Source organism: Setaria italica, chromosome IX (assembly GCF_000263155.2).
Source record: "Setaria italica strain Yugu1 chromosome IX, Setaria_italica_v2.0, whole genome shotgun sequence".
Taxonomy (NCBI): Eukaryota; Viridiplantae; Streptophyta; class Magnoliopsida; order Poales; family Poaceae; genus Setaria; species Setaria italica.
This window is the reverse complement of record NC_028458.1, coordinates 2323784-2346271: the sequence shown is the minus strand read 5'-3', so window position 1 is coordinate 2346271 and position 22488 is coordinate 2323784. Positions and strand designations below refer to the sequence as shown.

At 46.1% G+C, this 22488-nt stretch overlaps 4 protein-coding genes and 1 long non-coding RNA gene across 6 annotated transcripts; 3 read left to right on the top strand and 2 right to left on the bottom strand.

Moving 5' to 3' along the window:
• The first annotated feature begins 2256 nt into the window (after positions 1 to 2256).
• LOC101757665 (zerumbone synthase) lies at positions 2257 to 3930 on the top strand. The gene is made up of 2 exons (XM_004981264.2): positions 2257 to 2565; positions 3029 to 3930. The coding sequence occupies exons 1-2, from the start codon at positions 2519 to 2521 to the stop codon at positions 3828 to 3830; spliced, it is 849 nt and encodes a 282-aa protein (XP_004981321.1). The 5' UTR covers positions 2257 to 2518; the 3' UTR covers positions 3831 to 3930.
• A 444-nt stretch (positions 3931 to 4374) lies between these two features.
• Positions 4375 to 6265, top strand: LOC101756331 (zerumbone synthase). Its single transcript, XM_004981260.4, has 2 exons — positions 4375 to 4684; positions 5253 to 6265. Exons 1-2 carry the CDS (start codon positions 4494 to 4496, stop codon positions 6049 to 6051), a joined length of 990 nt encoding a protein of 329 aa, XP_004981317.3. The 5' UTR covers positions 4375 to 4493; the 3' UTR covers positions 6052 to 6265.
• Positions 6266 to 6302: 37 nt separating this feature from the next.
• On the bottom strand, positions 6303 to 10544 carry LOC101756741 (triacylglycerol lipase SDP1). 2 transcript variants are annotated; one of them, XM_022823122.1, is made up of 5 exons: positions 9252 to 10544; positions 8222 to 9088; positions 7640 to 7783; positions 7227 to 7551; positions 6303 to 7142 (listed from the first exon to the last, which is right to left on the bottom strand). In XM_022823122.1, exons 1-5 carry the CDS (start codon positions 9792 to 9794, stop codon positions 6505 to 6507), a joined length of 2517 nt encoding a protein of 838 aa, XP_022678857.1. In that variant the 5' UTR covers positions 9795 to 10544; the 3' UTR covers positions 6303 to 6504. The 2 variants fall into 2 exon arrangements, with proteins under 2 accessions (XP_022678857.1, XP_004981318.1); XM_004981261.2 differs by having other exon boundaries at positions 6303 to 7551; positions 9252 to 10542.
• Positions 10545 to 11575: 1031 nt separating this feature from the next.
• LOC111255798 lies at positions 11576 to 13567 on the bottom strand. Its single transcript, XR_002675760.1, has 2 exons — positions 12320 to 13567; positions 11576 to 12150 (listed from the first exon to the last, which is right to left on the bottom strand). It is a non-coding gene; the product is annotated as an uncharacterized LOC111255798 (long non-coding RNA).
• A 1148-nt stretch (positions 13568 to 14715) lies between these two features.
• LOC101755926 (magnesium-chelatase subunit ChlD, chloroplastic) lies at positions 14716 to 20891 on the top strand. The gene is made up of 15 exons (XM_004981259.4): positions 14716 to 15012; positions 15556 to 15734; positions 15946 to 16030; positions 16110 to 16426; positions 16575 to 16698; positions 17575 to 17667; positions 18101 to 18196; positions 18456 to 18605; positions 18688 to 18885; positions 19026 to 19181; positions 19390 to 19497; positions 19660 to 19794; positions 19870 to 20031; positions 20219 to 20339; positions 20493 to 20891. Exons 1-15 carry the CDS (start codon positions 14755 to 14757, stop codon positions 20576 to 20578), a joined length of 2268 nt encoding a protein of 755 aa, XP_004981316.1. The 5' UTR covers positions 14716 to 14754; the 3' UTR covers positions 20579 to 20891.
• Positions 20892 to 22488: the final 1597 nt, after the last annotated feature.

Sequence of the window (22488 nt, the reverse complement as noted above, 5' to 3'; positions counted from 1 at the left end):
CGTGTCCAGCTCACCGCGGAAACCGGGGCGTGGCGCTGGCCTAGTTCGCCGGCCGGCCGATTGCCGCCGCGCATCGTGCGGGAGCTAGGATGAGGAACAGGTTAAGGTCAAACCAATTTGACCAAATTTTGATTGAACTTTGAATTTCTTAAACCGGTTTACCAATTTGATGATCATCCTAAACACTAAAGGTGTTACAACCAGTATCAAAAAATTCTTGAACGGCTCGAATTATATCCTCCCTCATCACCGGCCAGTTTCGTTGGAATAAACGTGCCGGAAAACCATCAGGCCCTGGCGCCTTGAGGGGTCCAATTTGGAAAAGTGCATCACTGATCTCCTCTGCACTGTAGGGTTTACACAAACCATAATTCATCTCATCAGAAATAATAGGCTGAAACAGATCCACTACCTTATGTGGGTTAACAGTATCATCTCTCATAAGCAGATTAGCAAAGTAATCCGTGGCCATGCTTTTCAGCTCTTCCTGATCCGAAGCCCAACTGCCATCCTCCCTCTTTAATCTTTTGATCAAATTCTTTCTTGCCCGCCATCTAGCTCTCTGGTGGAAGTATTTGGTATTACGATCTCCTTCTTTCAACCATGTGATCCTCGATCGCTGCAGCCACATCATCTCCTCCCTGTACATTAACTCATCTAATCCCCTTTTTGTTCTAATGATGGCCTCCCTATTGCGAATTGGATCATCCCATTCCAAAACTTCCAGAACTCCTCGTAACTCCTCCAGTTTTTTCATAACATGATCAAAGGTAACTCGACTCCATTTCTTCAGCTCTTTAGTGACCAATTTTAGCTTGTCTGCAATGGCTCCTAGATCACTCCCCGGGTTTCTTCCTTGCCACGCCTTCTTGATGATCAACCCCAGATTTTCCTCTCTTTCCCACATAATTTCATACCTGAAAGTCTTGTTATGAGCAGCACCTGCTATCGCACTCATTGACACTAGTATCGCCTTGTGATCAGATTGTGACGAAGTAAGGTGCTGTACATTCGCATCCGGCCACAGGTTTAACCACTCCGAAGTAGCACCACCTCTATCCAGTCGCACACGCACATTCCTTGCTCCCCCTTGATTATTGTTCTAAGTCCATGGGAGACCCGAGAACCCCAGGTCATTCAAATCACAATGACTTAACACCTCTCTGAAATCCAGCATTTGCTTTTCTGGGCGTGGAGATTCGGAGAAGTGTTCGTACTGCCACACGGCTATCACCTAATACTAACCAAGGACCAAGCCATTCACCACATAACGAGCGCATCAGCTCCCACATATCCTTCCTCTTCTCTACTCTTGGTTCGCCATACACAAAGGTAGCCCTCCACGGAACACTACTGGGATCTTCAGCGACAATAACATCAATATAGCGCTCTCCCTGGGTGGGAGAGCAAAGAAACATTTGTTGATTCATCCCAAACAAAGCAAGACCACCACTAAGGCCATCACTGTCCACTGCTAAACAATTTCTAAAACCTAACCTCCAACGAAGATTACTACTTCTACTAGCACTCATTCTTGTTTCTGAAAGAAAAACAAAACTTGGGGTGGTGCAACTTAACAAAACTGGAGTACGTTAGTTTGACTTGTTATAAGTTGTGTAGATTTACGAATCACAGCATTATGATTCTGCGCCTTTCATGTGAAAATAAAAAATTAAAACACTTCCTTACTACAATTCATAAAAAATACAAAATACATATAATCATTTAATTGGGATTTGTTAAGGTGTATTTTTTTTAAAAAAAGAAATTGAGAGTTTTTTAGGCAACGAAAAAAAGAAACAGGGAAAGAAATTTAATAACATCCTGGTTCCAAGGATTTCTTAAAGCCCATGTTGCTTGTACTTGTAATTCGAAATTTAAATCCATCATTGGAGGACCCTTCCACCTTACTACTGCGCTACTGCCCTAGTTGAGCTCTGGAAACTCAGAAAAGCTAAAAGGTGCCAGCAGCTGACACCTGAAATTCCATCCTACAGTATGTGCGTGAGTGCTGGGAATCACGGCAGCGCTGTTTAGTCACACGCACACGCACGAGACTCTTTGCCACCGGCCAAGCTGGCGTCGGCGTCGATGGAGGACTACGATCACCGGCCCGGCTCTGTGACTTGTGCCGTCACGAAACCAAACACCCAGAGGCAGGCGAGCTCTCCCCTGGGCCCTGGGATTCCGACTCTCTCGTCTCTCCTACGTCCCTCTCCCCCATATGGTCATCTCTCTCTCTCGCTCTCGCCACGACGAGACGCACCGGATTTCGGCGACGATGCGGTGTGTGCGGCCTTGGCTGTACACACGAGACGCTAGCCATGCGCCGTCGCGGTCGTCAACTGTCCGGTTCCGCGCAATTGGTGCAGCTAGCGTGGACGGCCGTGACTTGCTTTTACATGAGCCGTGCGAGATGAGACACAAGGAGAGGAGGAGATTTTTCTGACGCTCCCGTCTCGCCGCGCACCGATCGAATTCGCGACGCCGGAGGCAGAGGATCCAATCCAGAGAGACCATGTCCGCCGCTGCCTCCTCGCCATCCTCCTCCTCCATGACGAAGCGGTACGTGCCTTGCTCCTTCCTTCTCCTCCTCTCTACACTTGTACATGATACAGCACAGGCACAGCACACCCCCAGCAACTGGTTGGGCACTTGGGTGGAAAGTGTGGTTTTTCCCATTTCCGATCAAGTCAAAACTACGCAGATTTGAGTACTGTCAAGTCGAATTTGATTGTAAAACATATCAGATTGGGTCTCGTTTTCTCTGGTGAATCTGAACCAAATCCAACTCCAATAGTAGTCCAGAGTTGGGGATCCAAAATAACGATTGGGTCTCGTTTTCTCTGGCTGATATGTTTTCTTGAGAGTAAAAGTGAAGTTGGATTCTGCATGGGAGCAAAAGTGATTAAATCCAAAAGGGTAAAACCACAGGTTTACTCTCAAGAAAACATATCAGCCATATAGCCAATAGCTTTTACGGTTTTACCGTATTGAATTTGATCGTGTGTCTCCTTCCGAGCCACAGGTTGGAAGGGAAGGTCGCCCTCGTCACCGGCGGTGCCAGCGGTATCGGTGAAACCATCGTTCGCCTCTTCAAAAACCATGGCGCGAAGGTCTGCATCGCGGACATCCAGGACGAGGCCGGCCAGAAGCTACGCGACGCCCTCGGAGGTGGCGACGACGTCATGTTCGTCCACTGCGACGTCACGGTCGAGGAGGACGTGAGTGCCGCCGTCGACGCGGTGGCCCAGAGGTTCGGCGCGCTGGACGTCATGGTGAACAACGCCGGCATCACGGGGAGCAAGGTCACTGACATCCGCAACGTGGACTTCGCCGAGGTGCGCAAGGTGTTCGACATCAACGTGCACGGCGTGTTCATGGGCATGAAGCACGCGGCGCGCGTCATGATCCCCCGGAAGCGGGGCTCCATCGTGTCCCTGGCGAGTGTGGCCAGCGTCATCGGCGGGATGGGCCCGCACGCGTACACGGCGTCCAAGCACGCCGTCGCCGGCCTCACCAAGAGCGTCGCCGGCGAGCTCGGGCGCCACGGGGTGCGCGTGAACTGCGTCTCGCCGTACGCCGTGCCCACGGCGCTGTCCATGCCGCACCTGCCAAAGGGCGCGCGCGCCGACGACGCGGTCAAGGACTTCCTGGCCTTCGCCGGCGGCGCCGCCAATCTGAAGGGCGTCGACCTGATGCCCGAGGACGTCGCCGAGGCGGTGCTCTACCTGGCCAGCGACGAGGCGAAATACGTCAGCGCGCTCAACCTCGTGGTGGATGGTGGCTTCACATCCGTGAACCATGATATGAAGCAGTTCGAGGATTAACTCAAGCTGTTAGCAACATTAATCACTATGCCAATTCTGGGAGCATTGTCACTATAAATTTTTATGATCTTCTCTATAATTTTGATCAAATATAAAATAATTTAATTCTATAAGAAAGAAAGTTGGAATGACTCCTGAGGGGGTATTTAGATACCCCATGCTAAAGTTTAGCATCTGTCACATCGGGTATTTGATGCTAATTAGGAGTATTAAACATAGGCTAATTACAAAACTAATTGCACAGATGGAGTCTAATTCGTGAGATGAATCTATTAAGCCTAATTAGTCCATGATTTGACAATATGGTGCTACAGTAACTATTTGCTAATGATGAACTAATTAGGCTTAATAGATTGATCTCGCGAATTAGCACAGAGGTTCTGCAATTAGTTTTATAATTAGCTCATATTTAATCTTTCTAATTAGTATCCGAACATCCGATGTTTAGCACCTAGTATTAAACACCCCTAATTTGAAACGGAGGGAGCATGCCTGTTCTTCACTTCTTCTTCGGTAGCTGTGTGCTGACTTCCGTGAAAAATTTAGGTCGGGGTGCATGTAATTCCTTCGATCCAACGGGCCCATCGGCGCTACGCGAGTGGCGCTGGTAACATAGACGGCGAATGGGCCTACTTCACTGGCGGCCCATGTGCCACATCCCACATGTGCGAGTGCGACACTACTGCGACCTCCACTGAGCGACCACAGCAGGCTCTCGCCTCGCCTACCCACCCATCTTCCCCGCTATCGCCACGACGACGCGCACCGGATTCGGCGACGCCGGAGGCAGGCTCCGATCTCGAGACGATGTCCGCCGCGAGCTCCTCGCCGTCCTCCTCATCCTCCGCGAAGCGGTGCGTGCCTTGCTCTTCCCTTCCCCATCCATGGCCTCCCTTCTGCACAGCCCCGGTTGCTCCCCCAGTCCGTGGCTTCTCTGCTGTCTGCTGCACAGCCCGGTTGCTGTCGCAGTTGACTCCTACTTGTAAAGGAAAACATTGCCGATTAGCCGATTTGATGCTGCAAAATCTTGATCGAGTTTCCACCTTTTCGCTGCAAAATTGGATGAATCGAAGAATCCACCCAAGCAAAGTAACAGTTCTCCTTTAGTGGAGTGTGATGCGAGGACCGAGGAACTGTGCTTATCTTTTAGTCACCCAAGTTTTTTTTTTGGGAGAGGGGGGAGGGATTGTGTGCCAAGTGTATCCTTAACCATTCCACTGTTCCAGAGTTGCAGTAGACATCAGCATACAGTCGACCGGGGATGTTGGAATTAGAAATCTCTGATGAATCTGACACTAAATCCAATTATAATGTCATAGTACGGAGCTGCAGCATCTGGAAAATGATAGTTAATTTCTGGCATTTAATGCGTAACTGTGCTCTGTCCTTCAAATTTGATCGTGATTTCCTTCTGAAGCACAGGCTGGAAGGGAAGGTCGCCCTCGTCACCGGTGGTGCCACCGGCATCGGTGAAGCCATCGTTCGCCTCTTCAGAGAGCATGGCGCGAAGATCTGCATCGCGGACATCCAGGACGAAGCCGGCCAGCAGCTGCGCGACGCCCTCGGAGACCAGGACGTCATGTTCGTCCACTGCGACGTCACGGTCGAGGACGAAGTCAGCGCCGCCGTCGACGCGGTGGCCCAGCGGTTCGGCTCGCTGGACGTCATGGTGAACAACGCCGGGATCACGGGAAGCAAGGTCACTGACATCCGCAACGTGGACTTCGCCGAGGTGCGGAAGGTGTTCGACATCAACGTGCACGGCGTGTTCCTCGGGATGAAGCACGCGGCGCGCGTCATGATCCCCCAGAAGCGGGGCTCCATCGTGTCGCTGGCGAGCGTGGCCAGCGTCATCGGCGGGATGGGCCCGCACGCGTACACGGCGTCCAAGCACGCCGTCGCCGGCCTCACCAAGAGCGTCGCCGGCGAGCTCGGGCGCCACGGGGTGCGCGTGAACTGCGTCTCGCCGTACGCCGTGCCCACGGCGCTGTCCATGCCGCACCTGCCGCAGGGCGCGCGCGCCGACGACGCGTTGAAGGACTTCCTGGCCTTCGTCGGCGGCGAGGCCAACCTCAAGGGCGTCGACCTGATGCCCAGGGACGTCGCCGAGGCGGTGCTCTACCTGGCAAGCGACGAGGCGAGGTACGTCAGCGCGCTCAACCTCACGGTGGACGGTGGCTTCACAGCCGTGAACCATAACCTGAAACCGTTCGAGGATTAGTTCAAAGCTGTTCGCAGCATTATGCCAGCTCTGCTCTGCGAGTATTGGCACTGCTGTTCCGAGATGTGGCATGTGCTATATTTGTAGCAAGATTAAGCGTCCGCAAGACTAATGAGCCCGGTACATGAATGTAGGGCAACTGATTGGACCTTCGAAATAAACAGTGCCGAATTCGTGTGTATGATCAATGAGAATGTGCAAGAATTAATTTCCAGCAGCGTGTGATCAGATAAACTTTCTCGCGATGAGACTTAATGAAATATAAGAACTGCTCTTCCAATACTTGGGCACATCGTGTTAGTACATCATCATACTTGCAACACACAATATAGATGCCAATACTAACATTGACATAACATATATGCTACCCGTGCTCTTTTAATTGAGCTAGAGCAATTTTCCTGTACAGCGTTTCTGTAGTGAACTATATCATGACCTTTCAAAATCAAGAATCTAATCATCAGCTGAAAATTGATGTGAAGTTACAGAATCAGCATTATCAGGTGAGGGATTGCTTGAGTCAGCTGCATCCTTGCTATCTTCAGTAGAGTCAGACCCTGAGATGGCGCCACAAGGTTCAACATATGCTTCAGCCAAGGACCTTTCGGCTAATTCAGCTACACTGTCATGTTGAGCATGCAGAGCATCTCTTTTCACGATGTTAAGTAGAATACCGTTAGCAGTGCTTTCAGGTTGCAGCAAATCTCCTTCAGAAACAGCGATGCTTGTGGGAGTAGAAGCTTGACTACCTCTGGTGTTGACAGTGTTGTATGACTCGGTCTCAGAAATTTCTGTGCCTGGTGTAGTAACTCTAGAACTATTGTTTGGGCATGGGTCGTTTGGAAAGGTAGATTCCGACAAAATGCCTGTAGTCTCACCCTCTAGAGTACAGGGCTTAATGAAATCAGTGTCAGTCTCAAGATTTTGGATAAAACTGATGAACTTGTCAGCAGATGCTGTCCTCATCAGAGGCCCACCACTTCTGGTCCAGCAATTAAGGTCAATGGTTTCTGATTCACTCTCACTTCCGTCATGAGAATTGCGCCGAACGTGGTGAGAAGTATTTGGTGTGCCAACAACAAGAACAGTACCCTGTTGCGTGGATGAAGTAGCAACTGCAGAAATTTCTTCAGAGAGAGATTCTGAAGGGGGTGTGCCAACAACAAGAACAGTACCCTGTTGCGTGGATGAAGTAGCAACTGCAGAAATTTCTTCAGAGAGAGATTCTGAAGAATTCTCTCGACTGATGCGGTTCCATGATGGTACCCTCCTTGGTGTTTTGAGTCGAACATAGTTAGAATGTCCCTGGGAAGCCGCTGTCCTTTCAATGCTTCTTTTTAGCCTCCGTTTGTGGTTTAAAACTGCTATCGATTCATCCAATGCAAGTTCAATGGCACAGTTTGCTCTGATTGCAGAGAGCTTCTCCCATGTGCACCTGCGGCCTTGGTTGGCAGCCATCTGAAGTTCCGCATATGTTGGATTCTGTATAATCTTCAAATACTGAAAATTGGAGAGATGTGAGGGAAAATTCTTGAACTCAAAGCATTGTGGTTCACGTAAATAATCTACTCAGAACTCAGAACAATACCTGAGCTACTGTTGCTGGCATAACCATGGTGACATCACCCTCCCAGTCCTGAGCAAACAACTTTGCAAGTCCTCCCATTGGAAGACCAAGCTCTAGAATTTGGTTGCATCGATACTTAACTTCCATCTCAGCAAGACGAGCAAGCTACACAGATAGATCAATGTTATGCCTAGCAAAAACACAAACTGCAATTGAATTTGTAAGAGAGCAATTCCTGGAACTAAACCAGTGTTAAGGGAAGATATAAAACCGACACCATTAGACAAAATGTATGCACAAGTATTTGTAACAGAAGTACAGAACATCTGTTGGACATCTATGAATTAACTTCATTAGTCCTATCATACCACTGAATAAACACTTCAATCCTACCAGATACTGCATAAATGAAGGAGATGATAACTACGAACAGTCTAGCAGCATGCGGGGAAATATTGAAGCTGAACTACAATTCAAGAAAATAAAAATAACCATTTACAACATCAACTACAGACCTGCATTCTAAGATAAACCACATCATAAGATACAAGACTAACACAATCAAAGGTTCCTCATCCCAACTCAATATGGTCACAAACATACCTTTCCAGCAAAGCGGCCTCCATAGGCTCTGACAAGCTCTTTCATTCGGAGGAGTGGGGAAATGTGAGGGTTAGTTTGGCTCACGATGAAATGATTTACATTAAACAATTCCTTGAGTCTCATCATGGGCAAATCCATCTCCAAGCTCCCATCTCTCCACCGGCGCTTTGAGGCCCCAGGACCTTGTTCAGGATCTGTGGAAAAGGGTGCATGGAAGGGAACTATGTTGCCGAATCTATCCTTTGCCATCAGTTCCTGAGCTTCGAAGAGCCCGGGAAATGCACAAGAGGCGGTTACAGCACTCCAGATAACAACATGAGGTGCTGTCAGATAGTTGAGGCAGCGGGGTGGCTCATTTTTTCTAGGAGAGCAAACAGTGATCCCAAGGACACGGCCAGTCATGTCATAAGCCTCTTGAAATGTTAAGTTACTTGTGAGATCCCTCAGAAGCCTTTGCATCTGACTAATGTCATGTAGTGCACCATAAGTGGTGACACGCTTCATCACTGCAAAAATTCCACCTATCCTATCAAAGAACTGCAAGGTCTGTAATGAATCTATGAAGTAGCTCTCAATCTCAGGCCAAGTTCGGGTAGCAACGATTGAACATATAATGGAGCCAACGCTTGATCCTGCTATAATCCGAGGCAAAAGCTTATGCTCAACCAATGTTTTCACTACACCTACATGGAAAGACCCCAGTGAGGCACCCCCACTTAAGAGTAGTGCTGTCCTCCCAAAGGAATGCCTGGTCTCCTGAACAAAGGCAAGCTTCTCTTCCAACAGCAACTCGTCAGCGTCAGATTCACACACCATTTTCAATTGAGTAGAAACCTCATCAATGTATTCCTTTATAAGCTTAGGAACCTGCATCACGACAGATCAACCATGTTTCAGAAATGTTTGGTGATGCTGAATTCCTTGTTGGAAGCAAGAGATGTTTAACATCTTCATTACCATAATCATTTACAAAACGGATTAAGCTACTAGTCAGCGGGCATGAATCAGAAGCTGTAACTTTGTCAATTACCTCAAGCCTGCCTTTGTGAAGCTCAGGATTGCACATGTTCCCCAAGTTCCTCACGAGATCACCACGCATACAGAACACCACATCCCGGAGCGACCTATCCTCCCTCCGCCTGCGGAGCTCCTCAAGCCTACTCCTGATGAGCTCCTCGTCGTAGAAATCCGCCTCATGTACCTGCTCAGACATCTTGTCGAGCACCTTGGCGGCGCGCACCCACTCCTCGTACGTGCCGGCATGACGCATGGCCTTCTCGCACAGGCTACGCCGGCGCGCCAGCGCCGCCCGCGACCGCGCGCCGGAGAGCTTCCTCAGGAAGAGCGCGAAGAGGACGACCATCAGGAGGACGCCGTGGGTGTTCCTGAGGTGCAGCCAGGACGCCACTGCCGGCACCGTCGTGGTGCGCACGCGCGAGATGGCGGCGTACGCGCGCGCCCGCAGGCGCCACAGCGAGCTGAAGAGGAGCACGCGGAGCGCGACCCCGCGGCCGAGCAGCGTCGACGGCCCGATCCTGAAGGCGCCGACGCTTGCTTCCCCGGATTCGTCCATTGGCAGGTGGAGCTAGTGATCTCGATGAGCTCGGCAAGCAGGAAACCAGAACCCCGAACTGGTTTTATCTCGAGCTAAGCTCTCCGGAGCCCCCCAAAAAATCGGGGTTCCTTCGACTCCAGATCAATAATATCCCAGAGACCAAACGGTTGAGAATCCCCAATTCGCACAAGTGGGGGATAAACAAGGAAAAGGAATCGGGGAAACCAATCAAGTGATCGCCGAAGCCCCGCAGCTACTCAAATCCGAACAAAAAGAATCGGAATTGAGCAGCGCAGGATGGCGGATCAAGAAATCGCAAGAGCCTCGACTCAGAACGCATAAGAAAGATGCAAGCGTGGGGGGTGGAATAAATAAACCCTCAAAAATGGAAATGGGGAAAAAAATGAAAAGGAAGAGTAGTAACTAAGCACAAGCTTCCGACAGTCTTGGCCGAACCAATCAATCAGACTGGAGGTATTGCAAAAAAGAAAGCCCTTGCGTGGAAGTAATGGGGGGATGGGCGGGCGAGGCGTGGAGCAGGCGTGGACGCAATGATAGATTAATGGCGCGAAGAGGATATGGCGACGTCAGATTGGGCGGGGAATTTCAGTGGCGCGAGGGGAATGGATGGATGAACGAAACGGATCACTTGGCTGCTTCTGTCTCCTCGCCTTTTTTCAGAGGAAGAAGAGGAAGAAGGGAACGGGCGGTTTGTTTGTTGCTTGCTCCCTTGCTTTTGCGGGAAGGAGTCGTCGGATAGGGCGAGAGGTTCGGGAGCACACGGACTCACCGTCAAGTCAGAGTACCCACTGCCTAGTCATCGGCTCCTCCAACTGATTTTTTTATTTTTTTTTGGGTGAAAAACTAGCTCCAGCTGAACTTGAGTACTTGAATCACGACCGTTGATCTAACGCTGGAACGCATCCCACGGTGTTCCTCTCTAAGCAAACTTTACCATTGACGGAATGCACTTTTTTTTCATTGAGCGTTTTCCGTGACAAAGATAGCGTCGCTTTGTCGGTGTAGCAGGTGTTACACGAGGAACAGTCACTGTTTCATGTACAACAACAGAAAAAAAGAGAGAGTGCACGTACGAAAGGCACCGACGCACATGTCCAACTTGTGCTATCGAGCTACCGAGTCTTGTGCTGACATTGAAATGGTATTAAAACAGTGTTCATGCAATCATGTCCCCCTGAAAAACAGAATCCATGCTTCGTATGTGGCTGTAGCACATGGATATTGCTGGTGAGCATACCAAGCTACAAGGAGGGAGACAGCCTTATTTGCGATATAATAAAGGAGCAAGATATGATATAATAAAGGAGCAAGATACGAAGTAGTATTATGTTTTAAGTGGTTGGCTGATTTTCACAGGATATTCGCGTTTTGACCCAGAGACTTAAGGGGTGTTTGGATACACCCTACTAAAGTTTAGCATCTATCATATCGATGTTTGAATGCTAATTAGAAATACTAATTGCATAGATGGAGTCTAATTCACGAGATGAATCTATTAAGCCTAACTAGTCCATGATTTGATAATGTGATGCTACAGTAATCATTTGCTAATGATGGATTAATTAGGCTTAATAGATTCGTCTCGCGAATTAGCATAGGATTCTGCAATTAGTTTTATAATTAGCTTATGTTTAGTCCTCCTAATTAGCATCCGAACATCCGATGTGACACTACTAAAATTTAGCCCCTAGTATCCAAACACACCCTTAAAGATACGCATATCGATACTCCAGCCTCCGGGCCATTTTTAGAATTGATTTATCCTAGAAAATACATCGTGCCAAAAACTCGTGGAATTTAATAGTACGTAGTTTGAGAGATTGATATACTTAAGCAACTCCAAGAGTATGCTAAAAAATTCTCCCCCAAAACGAGGTATTGGGGGCTATGCTAAAAAAAATTTCCCCTACAAATATATCAGCCCACAGCAGATCGCTAAAAATTACCCCCAATAATTCAAAACAGGCCACGTCATCGTATTGGACTCATTAGGATCCGTGCTTTTTTTCCCACCACCGTGACCAGAAGACCCTCGCCGGTGTCGAGTTCCAGATCTGCCTTGTGTTCTTGGACTCGATCGAGGACGAGTCCATCTATCTTCCCCTTTATCTTCCTCTACTTCTTGTCCACCGAAGCATCTCCATCGATGTGCACAGAAATTCCTCCACTGCGTATAGCAATTCCTCCGCTTCGAGCTCCAGGTCGACGCGAATCCTTTTCTTGCCTGCAAGCTCGCCGCCGCTACCTTGCCTGCAATTTTCCTTCCATCGCATGCAATGCAATGATTCCATTACGCATCCACGGCTCAATGGATCTGACCTTGAGGCGTCCAATTTATGCTCAGCTTGGTTCTCTGGGCAAAAAAGCATCAATTAATCTATCAGCTGCCAGCCTTTTGATGCACGGCCATGAGCATGGCATGTGGTGTGGCTCTAGTCGACAGCACCCAGGCGCACAGGCCGCCGACGCCATGCGTGCATGGAGTTGCTGTGCGTGCATACGTGGGAGACGGTGCCTCAGACCTGCTGCGGGACACCGGCCGGAGTCTCACACCTTATTTATTCATATACGCCGGGAGAGGAGGGCCGCCACCGGGACACCACCGGGAGAGGAGCGCCGCCTTTGGGAGAGGAGGGCGCCGCCGGGAGAGCAGCGCTGCCGCCACTGGAACCAATACCGGGAGAGGAGCGTGCAAAGGGGGCGCGGGAATGGAGGTCGGGGGGATTGGGGGAAGGCCGCACGTCGCTAAAATATGCGGGGTGAAGGGATGTTTTTTAGCGTTGCTAAAAAATTGGGGAAGATTTGGGTGGACTGTTGGAGTTCGTTTTTTCTCCTTTTTTCTCTAAAAAAAGTATTGGGGTAAGATTAGCGGCCTCTTGGAGTTGCTCTAGAAGGCAAAATTTGCTACGGGATGATGATTTGCTGATGGACATCATTGATCACGTTTTGTGTTTTGCACTAATTTGCTGAAAGACACTGTCTCAAATAAAATAATATTTATAGGCTAAGAAGGTAAGAGAAGGATGATGCAATATCATTTTTACCCTTAACCCCCCTGGTCAGACTCTTCTTCCTCCCTTCCATATCTTTTTTTCCCTCTATCAGATGGAGGCGTGGAGGATGCTATCTTTGATGGAGAGAGAGAGAGAGCAACATCACCATTCACCAGGTGGAGGAGGCGTGGAGGATGCTATCTTTGATGGAGAGAGACAGAGCAACATCACCATTCACCAGGAATAGCAGCGAGGCAATTAGAGTGGACTAAATCCAAGATCAGGAGCTCAAGATTTGAGAGCGGAGAAGCTTAATCCAACTTGGGGTCGTGCTACTCGAGCTCAATTAGTGCTCCACCTTTGCTGGGCTTCGTCCAGCAACAATCTTGCACGCACGGATGGGATGCGGCCAATCGTGGTTAGGTAGGTCGGCCGTAGGTCGGCCGGCAGCATAGTAGGCGCAGCGCTGGCGCGGTGCTGCTGGACGGGAGGGGTGCGAGGCTGCTCAGTAGGGATGCAGGCAGGACGGGCTGGTGGGTGCTAGCGGTGCCACACGAACAGGGTCGGGTCGGAGCATGGGGCGCCGGAAGAAAGGCAGGGCGTAGGATTCGAAGGAAGAAGAGAAAGGGGAGGGAGGAGGAAGAATCTGACAAGTGGGCCAGAGAGCAAAGTGGCCATTTTACTCTGTTTCTCTCTCCTGGTCAGCTCAGAAATATTATTTTAATTGGGCTGTTATCTTCCAGCAAATTGGCATAAAACTATAGTATGTCAATGATGTCCTCCAGCAAACTGACGTCATTTTGTATGTCCTGTAGCAAATTTTATCTACTTAGAAGCACGTGCTTGTTATGACGTCAACCATCAAGAATGACACTACACCCATTGAAAAGGATGTGATGTAATCTTTTCATCGTTGAGTGTCAAAGCGTCTGCCAAATCCTCCTAGGGCTAGTCTCAGTGGAGGTTCCATTAGAAATTTCATGACCATTAAATAACATACCACATCAACAATTTCGCTGACGTGGCAAGGTTATTATGAAGAGAGAGAAGAAGGAGTTTCATCATATATAAGAAGAGTTTCATCACCATGAAAACCAGTAGACAAAGTTACTAAATTTTCAACCTTGATAACTGCCCCATGAATTAAAGTGGTTCGTCTAGCAACAATTTACCTCATATCATATAGGGGGTGTTTGGTTCCCACCCCTAAACTTTACCACGTGTCACATCGAATGTCTAGATACTAATTAGAAGTATTAAACATAGACTATTTACAAAACCTATTGCACAGATGGAGGCTAAACGACGAGACAAATCTATTAAGCCTAATTAGTCCATGATTTGATAATGTGTTGCTACAGTAACCATTTGTTAATGATGGATTAATTAGGCTTAATAGATTCATCTCGTCATTTAGCCTCTATCTGTGCAATTAGTTTTATAATTAACTCATATTTAGTCCTCCTAATTAGCCTCCGAAGATTCGATGTGACACGAACTAAACTTTAGCTCAAGGAACCAAACACCCCATAGCATGAACTTCTGAGAACCTGTGGTGTTTTTTCTCTTAATTTACTATACCCATACTCCCTTAAGATTGTCAAAATTTACCACTCCTTGAGCAAACTCGTTAAAAAATGGCATGATATTCATGGTTTCACACTAGTAATGATTACTATATTCCTCACGGCACTAAATGATAAATAGCTAATTGTTTCTGTGTACTTAAATATATTTTACTAGAATTCATTACACCTTTTGCGTTTTGGATGTAAATTTTCATCATCATCCAATTCCAAATACTCATTCCAAGTAGACCTTTGGTAGTGGGCCCTTTCGTTCAAAACTGCCGTGCCGAACGCACGGCCGAGATGCGTCGATGCGATTCCCGTTGGAAAACCAGGATAAGAGAGACGATAGAGCACGCCCACACACGCGGGCGCTGACGCACGAGACCGCCCTCCATGGCGACGGCCACCGCGCTCTCCACCTCACTCCCGCACCTCCCGCCCCGCCGCGTCACGTCATTCCCCTCATCCTCCGCCGCCGTCCCCCTCCACTCCCGTGCCGCCCGGCTGCGGGAGTCCCGCCTCGCGGCCGTGGCTCCGACGGCCTCCGAGGTCCTCGACTCCACCAATGGCGCCATCCCCACTGCTTCGAAGAGCGGCGCGGCCCGCGGGTACGGGAGGGAGTACTTCCCCTTGGCTGCCGTCGTAGGGCAGGTGAGGAACTTAGGCGCTGCTCTCCCCACTTTTGCTGTATCTGGGTGCGGCTGATTGCGTGGTCGATTAATGGTAGTGGACTAGTGGCAGTACTGTCTCCCGAGTGGTCGGATTAGTGGGCTAGAGGCGTTTCGTTGAGAGAATCAAGTGCTGCTGGCGTTATCGATAATGAATTGGATTAACTGGCCTTGGTATCGTTTCTATTCAAGTCTGTGTTTAGTTAAGATTATGGTGCTAGCGGCAACTATAGCCTAGTCAGTGTGGATATACCAATGCTGTTTTAAATTGAATGGTGGCCGTAGCAAAGGTTTAAGACCTAACTGGGCCAGCTAAACACACGCAGAACATTTAAATTGCCTATATGTCTCTGTGGAAACATTAAGCACATCATCAGGATTTAATGTAGAGTGATACTTTGCTAATAAAAGAACAAAATTAATTTCAAACTTTGCATACTTCTCTGCCATCGTTTCCTGCATTGAGGTATGAACTGTTTAAAATTCTGTGTTTGGTTGTGACCTTTGGGATCATGTCGCTGTCCAGGATGCTATCAAAACCGCTCTGCTGCTTGGGGCGATTGACCGTGAGATCGGAGGCATTGCCATCTCAGGGAAGCGTGGGACAGCAAAGACGGTGATGGCTCGTGGCTTGCATGCTATGCTTCCACCCATCGAAGTGGTTGTTGGCTCCATAGCAAATGCGGACCCTAACTCCCCAGATGAGTAATGTCCTTTAACACTTTATGTAACAGTGCTGCAAGGATTCCTTCTTTCATCATTCAAATTATATTATTTATTTCTGATCCATTTAGTCTTACATGCTACCAAGTGTTCTTACTAATTTTTTTAGTTGAATCACAATCTCTTAGGGCCATTTGTTGTTTTGTTTCTGAAATGTATATCAGCTTATCTCATTGAGTTCCGATTATGGCAGATGGGAGGATGGTTTAGCTGATCGTCTTCAATATGATGCTGATGGTAATGTCAAAACTGAGATTGTTAAAACACCTTTTGTGCAGGTATACAATACTGACTTATTGTTGTGTTATTTCTCCACAACGTTGTAACGTTAACAATGCTGCTGGTTCCTCTTGACAGATCCCACTTGGTGTGACTGAGGATAGGCTCATTGGATCAGTTGATGTTGAAGCATCTGTGAGATCAGGGACTACTGTGTTTCAACCTGGTCTTCTTGCTGAAGCTCATAGAGGTGTTCTTTATGTTGATGAGATAAATCTGTTGGATGATGGCATAAGCAATCTACTTCTGAATGTCTTGACGGAGGGAGTTAACATTGTGGAAAGAGAGGGCATTAGCTTTCGTCATCCCTGCAAACCACTTTTAATTGCTACTTACAACCCGGAGGAAGGATCTGTACGTGAACACTTACTTGATCGTATTGCAATTAATTTAAGGTACTTTTAGACTGAAAGATTGGTTGCAAGTTTTTGTTTTCTATTTATTTATCGTGGACTGATTGAGTCAAACAGAACGGAGTTTTTCGTGATCCTTGAACTACCATAGGTAATAGTTCTCTCATTAGCATACTGTTTCTTGTTGCAGTGCTGATCTTCCAATGAGTTTTGATGACCGCGTTGCAGCCGTGGAAATTGCAACACAGTTTCAGGAGTCTAGCAAAGAGGTTTTCAAAATGGTGGAAGAAGAAACTGAAGTTGCAAAAACTCAGGTACCAAATAATGAAGATAGTTAGCTAGGCTTGTAGCTGTATTCATTTATCGAATCAACAAATAGGTTCTTTTTTTTGTTTCTCTTTCTTGCCTTTTCTTTTGACTAGTACAATTCTCTGAATTCCATTGGGTATTTAGCAAATCAGTTCTTGTAATATATTTGGGGCTCATCAGAATGGTCGCTATTGAACAAACATGGTTACAAGGGAGAAACAAACGGCCATATGAAAACATATAAATATATTAGGCATAATGCAGGACTTTAAATTGTAAGAATTTATAAGTTTATTGGTGTCTTAGCGCATGAGAAAATGTTCTGTAATCATGATGTTAAAACAAATAGGAAGGGATTGGTAAAAGAATGTGGCACCTAGGACTGCTATTATGATGTATGAAATGATGGGACCGCGTGTAATTTTCCTCTGAACCACACACTATTGACTAAAACAAGTTAGCACTCCATATAAAAGAGTAAACACGCAACTTTGCTGTAATACAAAGTTCTTAAATATAACTTAAAAGCCTTAGAATGTTAGTTCTATCAGCCATCGCTCTATCACCAACAAGGCAACAATTGTATGTGCGATATGTTAACGCTGATTGCTGACCATTTTCAACTGGAAACGATGTACTGCATAAGTTCATAATGGTGAACATTTTTCATTCTTTTTTTCACGCACTAGATTTTGTTGCTTCTAAAAAGATAGTTTATATATGACAGTAATGTTAGACTAATTGATAGCTATGATTTTAGGACATCTGTACAAAAGTAGGATTTCTACTATTTGCATATGGTTTTAACATTTTACATTAGATTTGATTTGGAAATTTGTTATGTACCGTTCATCTCACAAGGGGACCACATGGTCACACAGATAATTTTGGCAAGAGAGTATCTGAAGGATGTTAATATTAGCACAGAGCAGCTCAAATATCTTGTCATGGAAGCTATACGAGGTGGCTGTCAGGTTAGTTAAATTGTTGGACCTTGATGCATCATATCAGAATTACTTGACTTTGAACACTTTGTAGCACTTAAAATGCATTCTTCTATACAACACATCATGACTTACTCTGTGTATAATTGCTCCCATGTTCTTCTGTTTACTTGTATTCACAACCTAGATCTGCTATTACCTTATGCTGTCGAATAGTAGGTAGTAATAGTTGATGTCCAGTGGCGCTTATTTCCAAACCCTCATGTCATACGGCCTTGCACTGTTGTCTATCCACTATACTGGTGCGGATCATGCAATTTTGTGCAGTTATATTTCTTTTCTTTTTACAACACGATGTTTGTTTGGATATAAATGCCAATTCATTAAGAGTAATGCTAAATCCAGACGTCTACGTGGTATAATCTTAATTCAAAACATACAAGTTTGTGACACTTACCTGCAGGGGCACCGTGCTGAGTTGTATGCTGCTCGAGTGGCAAAATGCCTTGCTGCTATGGAAGGACGTGAAAAAGTATTTGTGGATGACCTCAAGAAAGCTGTTAAGTATACCTATGCTTATGAATTCTTCATTTTGTAATGCAGTAAGATACCTCCCGGAAATTTAGGCAATACGTATTTGTTTGATTCATAGCTTGAACCCCCTTTTTGTTTCAAGATATTTGTATCTTTACTTGACTGCAAATGAATAAAAAACAAATTAGCAAGTAGCATTGTGTAGGCCACATCATTGGTGCGAAAAATTCCGAAGTGTTCAATCAACAAGTTTAACATTTGACACGCCTGGTACCTACTTGCAGGTAGAGCTAGTCATTCTACCTCGCTCAATACTATCTGATAACCCACAAGATCAACAGCAAGAGCAACCACCCCCACCCCCACCCCCACCACCTCCAGAAAATCAAGATTCTTCAGAAGACCAAGATGAGGAGGAAGAGGATGACCAAGAGGTTGATTTATTGCGTTGAAAAAAAAAACTTGCTCCCTTTTTTCATTTGTTTTCTTATAGCTCATAACTGTTTTGTTGGACAGGATGACGAGGAAGAAAATGAACAACAAGACCAGCAGATACCTGAGGAGTTCATATTTGATGCTGAAGGTGGTTTAGTAGATGATAAGCTCCTTTTCTTTGCTCAGCAAGCACAGAGACGGCGAGGAAAAGCTGGGCGAGCAAAGAATGTCATATTCTCAGAAGATAGGGGTCGATACATAAAACCTATGCTTCCAAAGGTACGTTCTTGGTCTATTTTGTCATTTAGTGCTAAATTAAGCACCAATACTGCATTCTTCTCATGTATACCTTGCTTACCTTTAGATTGGTACCCTTGTCACAAAATGGCCTCCAGTCTAAACAATTATTTCTGTTGTAGGGTCCAGTAAGGAGGTTAGCTGTTGATGCCACGCTTAGAGCAGCCGCACCATACCAAAAACTGCGCAAAGCGAAAGATAACGACAAGACAAGAAAGGTTTTTGTTGAAAAGACTGACATGAGAGCCAAAAGAATGGCTCGAAAAGCAGGTGCTCTGGTATGTCACTTATTCTCTGCACGTTTACTTGTGCAGTTTATGGGGCTCTGTAATTTATATTGCTCGCGTGTTTTGTGATAGTCCAATACAACGCATTATACTACCTGTTTGCTTTTGTCTGCTCTGGTTATGGCGCAAACATGGCTGTCGAGTGGTAGCCTACTCATGAGACTTAACAGCTCCTCTGGTCGGAATTACTTCTTGACAGGTCATATTTGTTGTGGATGCTAGTGGTAGCATGGCTCTGAATCGTATGCAAAATGCAAAAGGTGCGGCATTGAAGTTGCTTGCGGAAAGCTACACCAGCCGAGATCAGGTACACATTTACTTCATGGTGCATACCCTGTGAGTCACCTCGAATTGTGCTTCCCACTGGATATAGTACATCCTTTATTGTGTTTGTGGTCAGGTGCATAGTTTGTATACCATCAATGCTTAGATTGACCGGCCTATCCTTGCGTTTTGTCATCTGTCTCAGGTTTCAATTATTCCTTTTCGTGGAGATTATGCTGAGGTTTTGCTACCACCATCAAGATCTATAGCAATGGCCCGGAAACGTCTTGAGAAGCTACCATGTGGTGGTGGTTCTCCCTTAGCTCATGGTCTCAGTACAGTAAGAACTAAGCATTGCCTTGAAGTATGCTATATGCTATGCATGATATGATGTTACAGTGGTTTCTTCTTCAAGGCTGTCAGAGTGGGTTTGAATGCTGAGAAGAGTGGGGATGTCGGACGAATTATGATTGTTGCAATCACCGATGGAAGAGCTAATGTATCACTGAAGAGGTCCACTGATCCAGAAGCTGCTGCTGCTTCAGATGCACCAAGACCTTCTACTCAAGAATTAAAGGTACTACTGCTTTGCTAATATCTACGAAGTAGTAAGATATGGGAAGTATCAAGTTCCAACAATGATGGGATAGTGTAACTGCCTTTTCAATTTTTTCCACTGTGGTCTAAACCAATTCCAAATTGCTTTCTTTTAGAAGTTTATGTAGACTATTGAAGGCTAATATGATTTATTTATCTCTTCCAAGGATGAGATACTTGAGGTGGCTGGCAAAATATACAAGGCAGGAATGTCGCTTCTTGTCATTGACACTGAGAACAAGTTTGTATCTACAGGATTTGCCAAGGAAATTGCAAGGGTTGCCCAAGGTACATTCGGAATGGCAAATCCATCAAATGCTTTTGAGTTTTGACACCATTTTTCTTTTTTTTTTGTCCTTTTGAAATATTGCAAACTATTCTTTAACCCCTGCCGAACTGTCCTGAAGACCTGAATGCAACCTTTTGTCTTACTCTGCACAGGAAAATACTATTACCTGCCCAATGCTTCAGATGCTGTGATTTCTGCTGCCACCAAGACCGCCCTGACAGACTTGAAGGGTTCATGATTTCGGACATGGGCACCCCTATTCTGTACCATCTGATGAGTAGCGAGCCTTCGTTTGTGCAGAAACTGTGTTGCTATGTTCAAGGTCAAGGCTTGGGGTGGGCGTTTCGGCTCTCGTCTTGTGACCAATTTTGGTGTAGGTCTCTACCATGTAATGCAGGAAAAAGATTCTGAGCATGGCATTGTGTAACGATTGAATGCCCTTCTCCCTAATGTTTGGCAAATGTAAATCTGTCGCTTTTGTGTTGGGTAATCCGTCACAAAGCTCGAGTAAGGGGTGTTTGGATCCATGGACTAATTTTTAGTTCGGGTCACATCGGATATTTGTATACCAATTAGAAGGACTAAATGTGGACTAATTATAAAACTAATTGTATAAGTTGTGGTTAATTCGCGAGACAAATCTATTAAGCCTAATTAATCCATGATCAGCACATATTTAATGTAGCAACACATGGTTAAATTATGAACTAATTAGGTTTAATAGTTTAGATTTGTCTCGCGAATTACTCTTCATTTATGCAATTGGTTAATTAGTATCTAACATTCGATGGGATAGGGATTAAACTTTAGTCCCTGTCTCCGTGACCCAGTGCTTAGGTAGTTTGGCCAATAGTAGGGCAAGAAATTTTGAATGGTGATGGAGGCGGGGATCTCCGAGGAATCCAAATAACTGTCACCAGTGCTCAGGTAGTTTGGCCAATAGTAGGGCAAGAAATTTTGAATGGTGATGGAGGCGGGGGTTTCCGAGGAATCCAAATAACCTCTGGATTTTTTCAGATTTGGCGAGCATCCGGAATAACCAGTGAATTACAACTCTATTGTACCGCAATCGGTGCAATAGTGTCCTTGCCCATAAGACTCTAATTCTAGGTTCCTCCTAATTTTTCTATAACCTTCTTCGCCTTCCACCTAAGCTGCGCAGGAAAGGCCCAAAGCTAATCCTAGGGAACAGTAAAGCTTCATAGGGTCTTTCTGTCCAGGTGCACGAAGTCCGCATCTTCACATACATATCTATTTCACCGAGCCTCTCTCCGAGACAGTGCCCAGATCGTTACGCCTTTCGTGCGGGTTGAAACTTACCCGACAGGAATTTCGCTACCTTTAGGACCATTATAGTTACGGCGCGTTCATCGGGTTTCGTCGCTGGGTTCCCTGTCATCAGTTCACCAACTTCCTTGACCTTCTGGCACTGGGCAGGCGTAAGCTCCCATACATGGTCTTACGACTTTGCGGAGACCTGTAGAAGAGTGAAATGCTTTATCGAAGGAAATAAGCATAATAAGTTCCCTTGAAAAGCATTGGCGCACGTGTTTTTTATGTGTGATTTAAATAGACATACATTTTCACAAATAAATTGTCCAAGGTGAATTATTGCTGATGTCTCTTCCCACGAGTCACGATGGAGAAAGTGCCAATTCAAATGGAATGGCTCCAACATGATGTTACTATCGAAAGTCGAAATCCTTTTATTTTCGTCTATTAAAGAGTATTTAAGTCCTTGAAGTACTTGGAAGGTTTGTTTCGCTACCATGAGACAATGAGACAAAAGATCTTCTTTCTAAAGAGATTCGATTCGAAACTCTTATATGTCCAAGGTCAATATGGAAATTCTTTCAGAGATTTTTCCTTACTTTGTTCGTGTCAACAAACAATTCGAAATACCTCGACTTTTTCAGAACAGGTCCGAGTCAAATAACATGATTCGAAGCACTTCTTTTTCCATTACACTATTTCGGAAACCTAAGGACTCGATCGTATGGATATGGAAAATATAGGATTGCCGATCCTAGCACTATCTCCCTTCAACCCTTCGAGCGAAATGTGGTAAAAGGAAGGAAAATCCATGGACTAACCCCATTGTCTCCACCCTGTAGGAACTACGAGATCACCCCAAGGACGCTTTCGGTG

Excerpts from the sequence above, each read along its gene's own strand:
- LOC101755926 (XM_004981259.4), top strand. The coding sequence starts at position 14,755 with ATGGCGACGGCCACCGCGCTCTCCACCTCACTCCCGCACCTCCCGCCC. Across the intron at positions 16,031-16,109 it reads TTAAAACACCTTTTGTGCAG|ATCCCACTTGGTGTGACTGA; the intron begins GTATACAATACT and ends TCCTCTTGACAG. Across the intron at positions 20,032-20,218 it reads CTTCTACTCAAGAATTAAAG|GATGAGATACTTGAGGTGGC; the intron begins GTACTACTGCTT and ends ATCTCTTCCAAG.
- LOC101757665 (XM_004981264.2), top strand. The coding sequence starts at position 2,519 with ATGTCCGCCGCTGCCTCCTCGCCATCCTCCTCCTCCATGACGAAGCG. Across the intron at positions 2,566-3,028 it reads TCCTCCTCCATGACGAAGCG|GTTGGAAGGGAAGGTCGCCC; the intron begins GTACGTGCCTTG and ends TCCGAGCCACAG.
- LOC101756331 (XM_004981260.4), top strand. The coding sequence starts at position 4,494 with ATGTGCGAGTGCGACACTACTGCGACCTCCACTGAGCGACCACAGCAG. Across the intron at positions 4,685-5,252 it reads TCCTCATCCTCCGCGAAGCG|GCTGGAAGGGAAGGTCGCCC; the intron begins GTGCGTGCCTTG and ends TCTGAAGCACAG.
- LOC101756741 (XM_004981261.2), bottom strand. The coding sequence starts at position 9,794 with ATGGACGAATCCGGGGAAGCAAGCGTCGGCGCCTTCAGGATCGGGCCG. Across the intron at positions 7,784-8,221 it reads GAGGCCGCTTTGCTGGAAAG|CTTGCTCGTCTTGCTGAGAT; the intron begins GTATGTTTGTGA and ends CTATCTGTGTAG. Across the intron at positions 7,552-7,639 it reads TGCCAGCAACAGTAGCTCAG|TATTTGAAGATTATACAGAA; the intron begins GTATTGTTCTGA and ends TCCAATTTTCAG.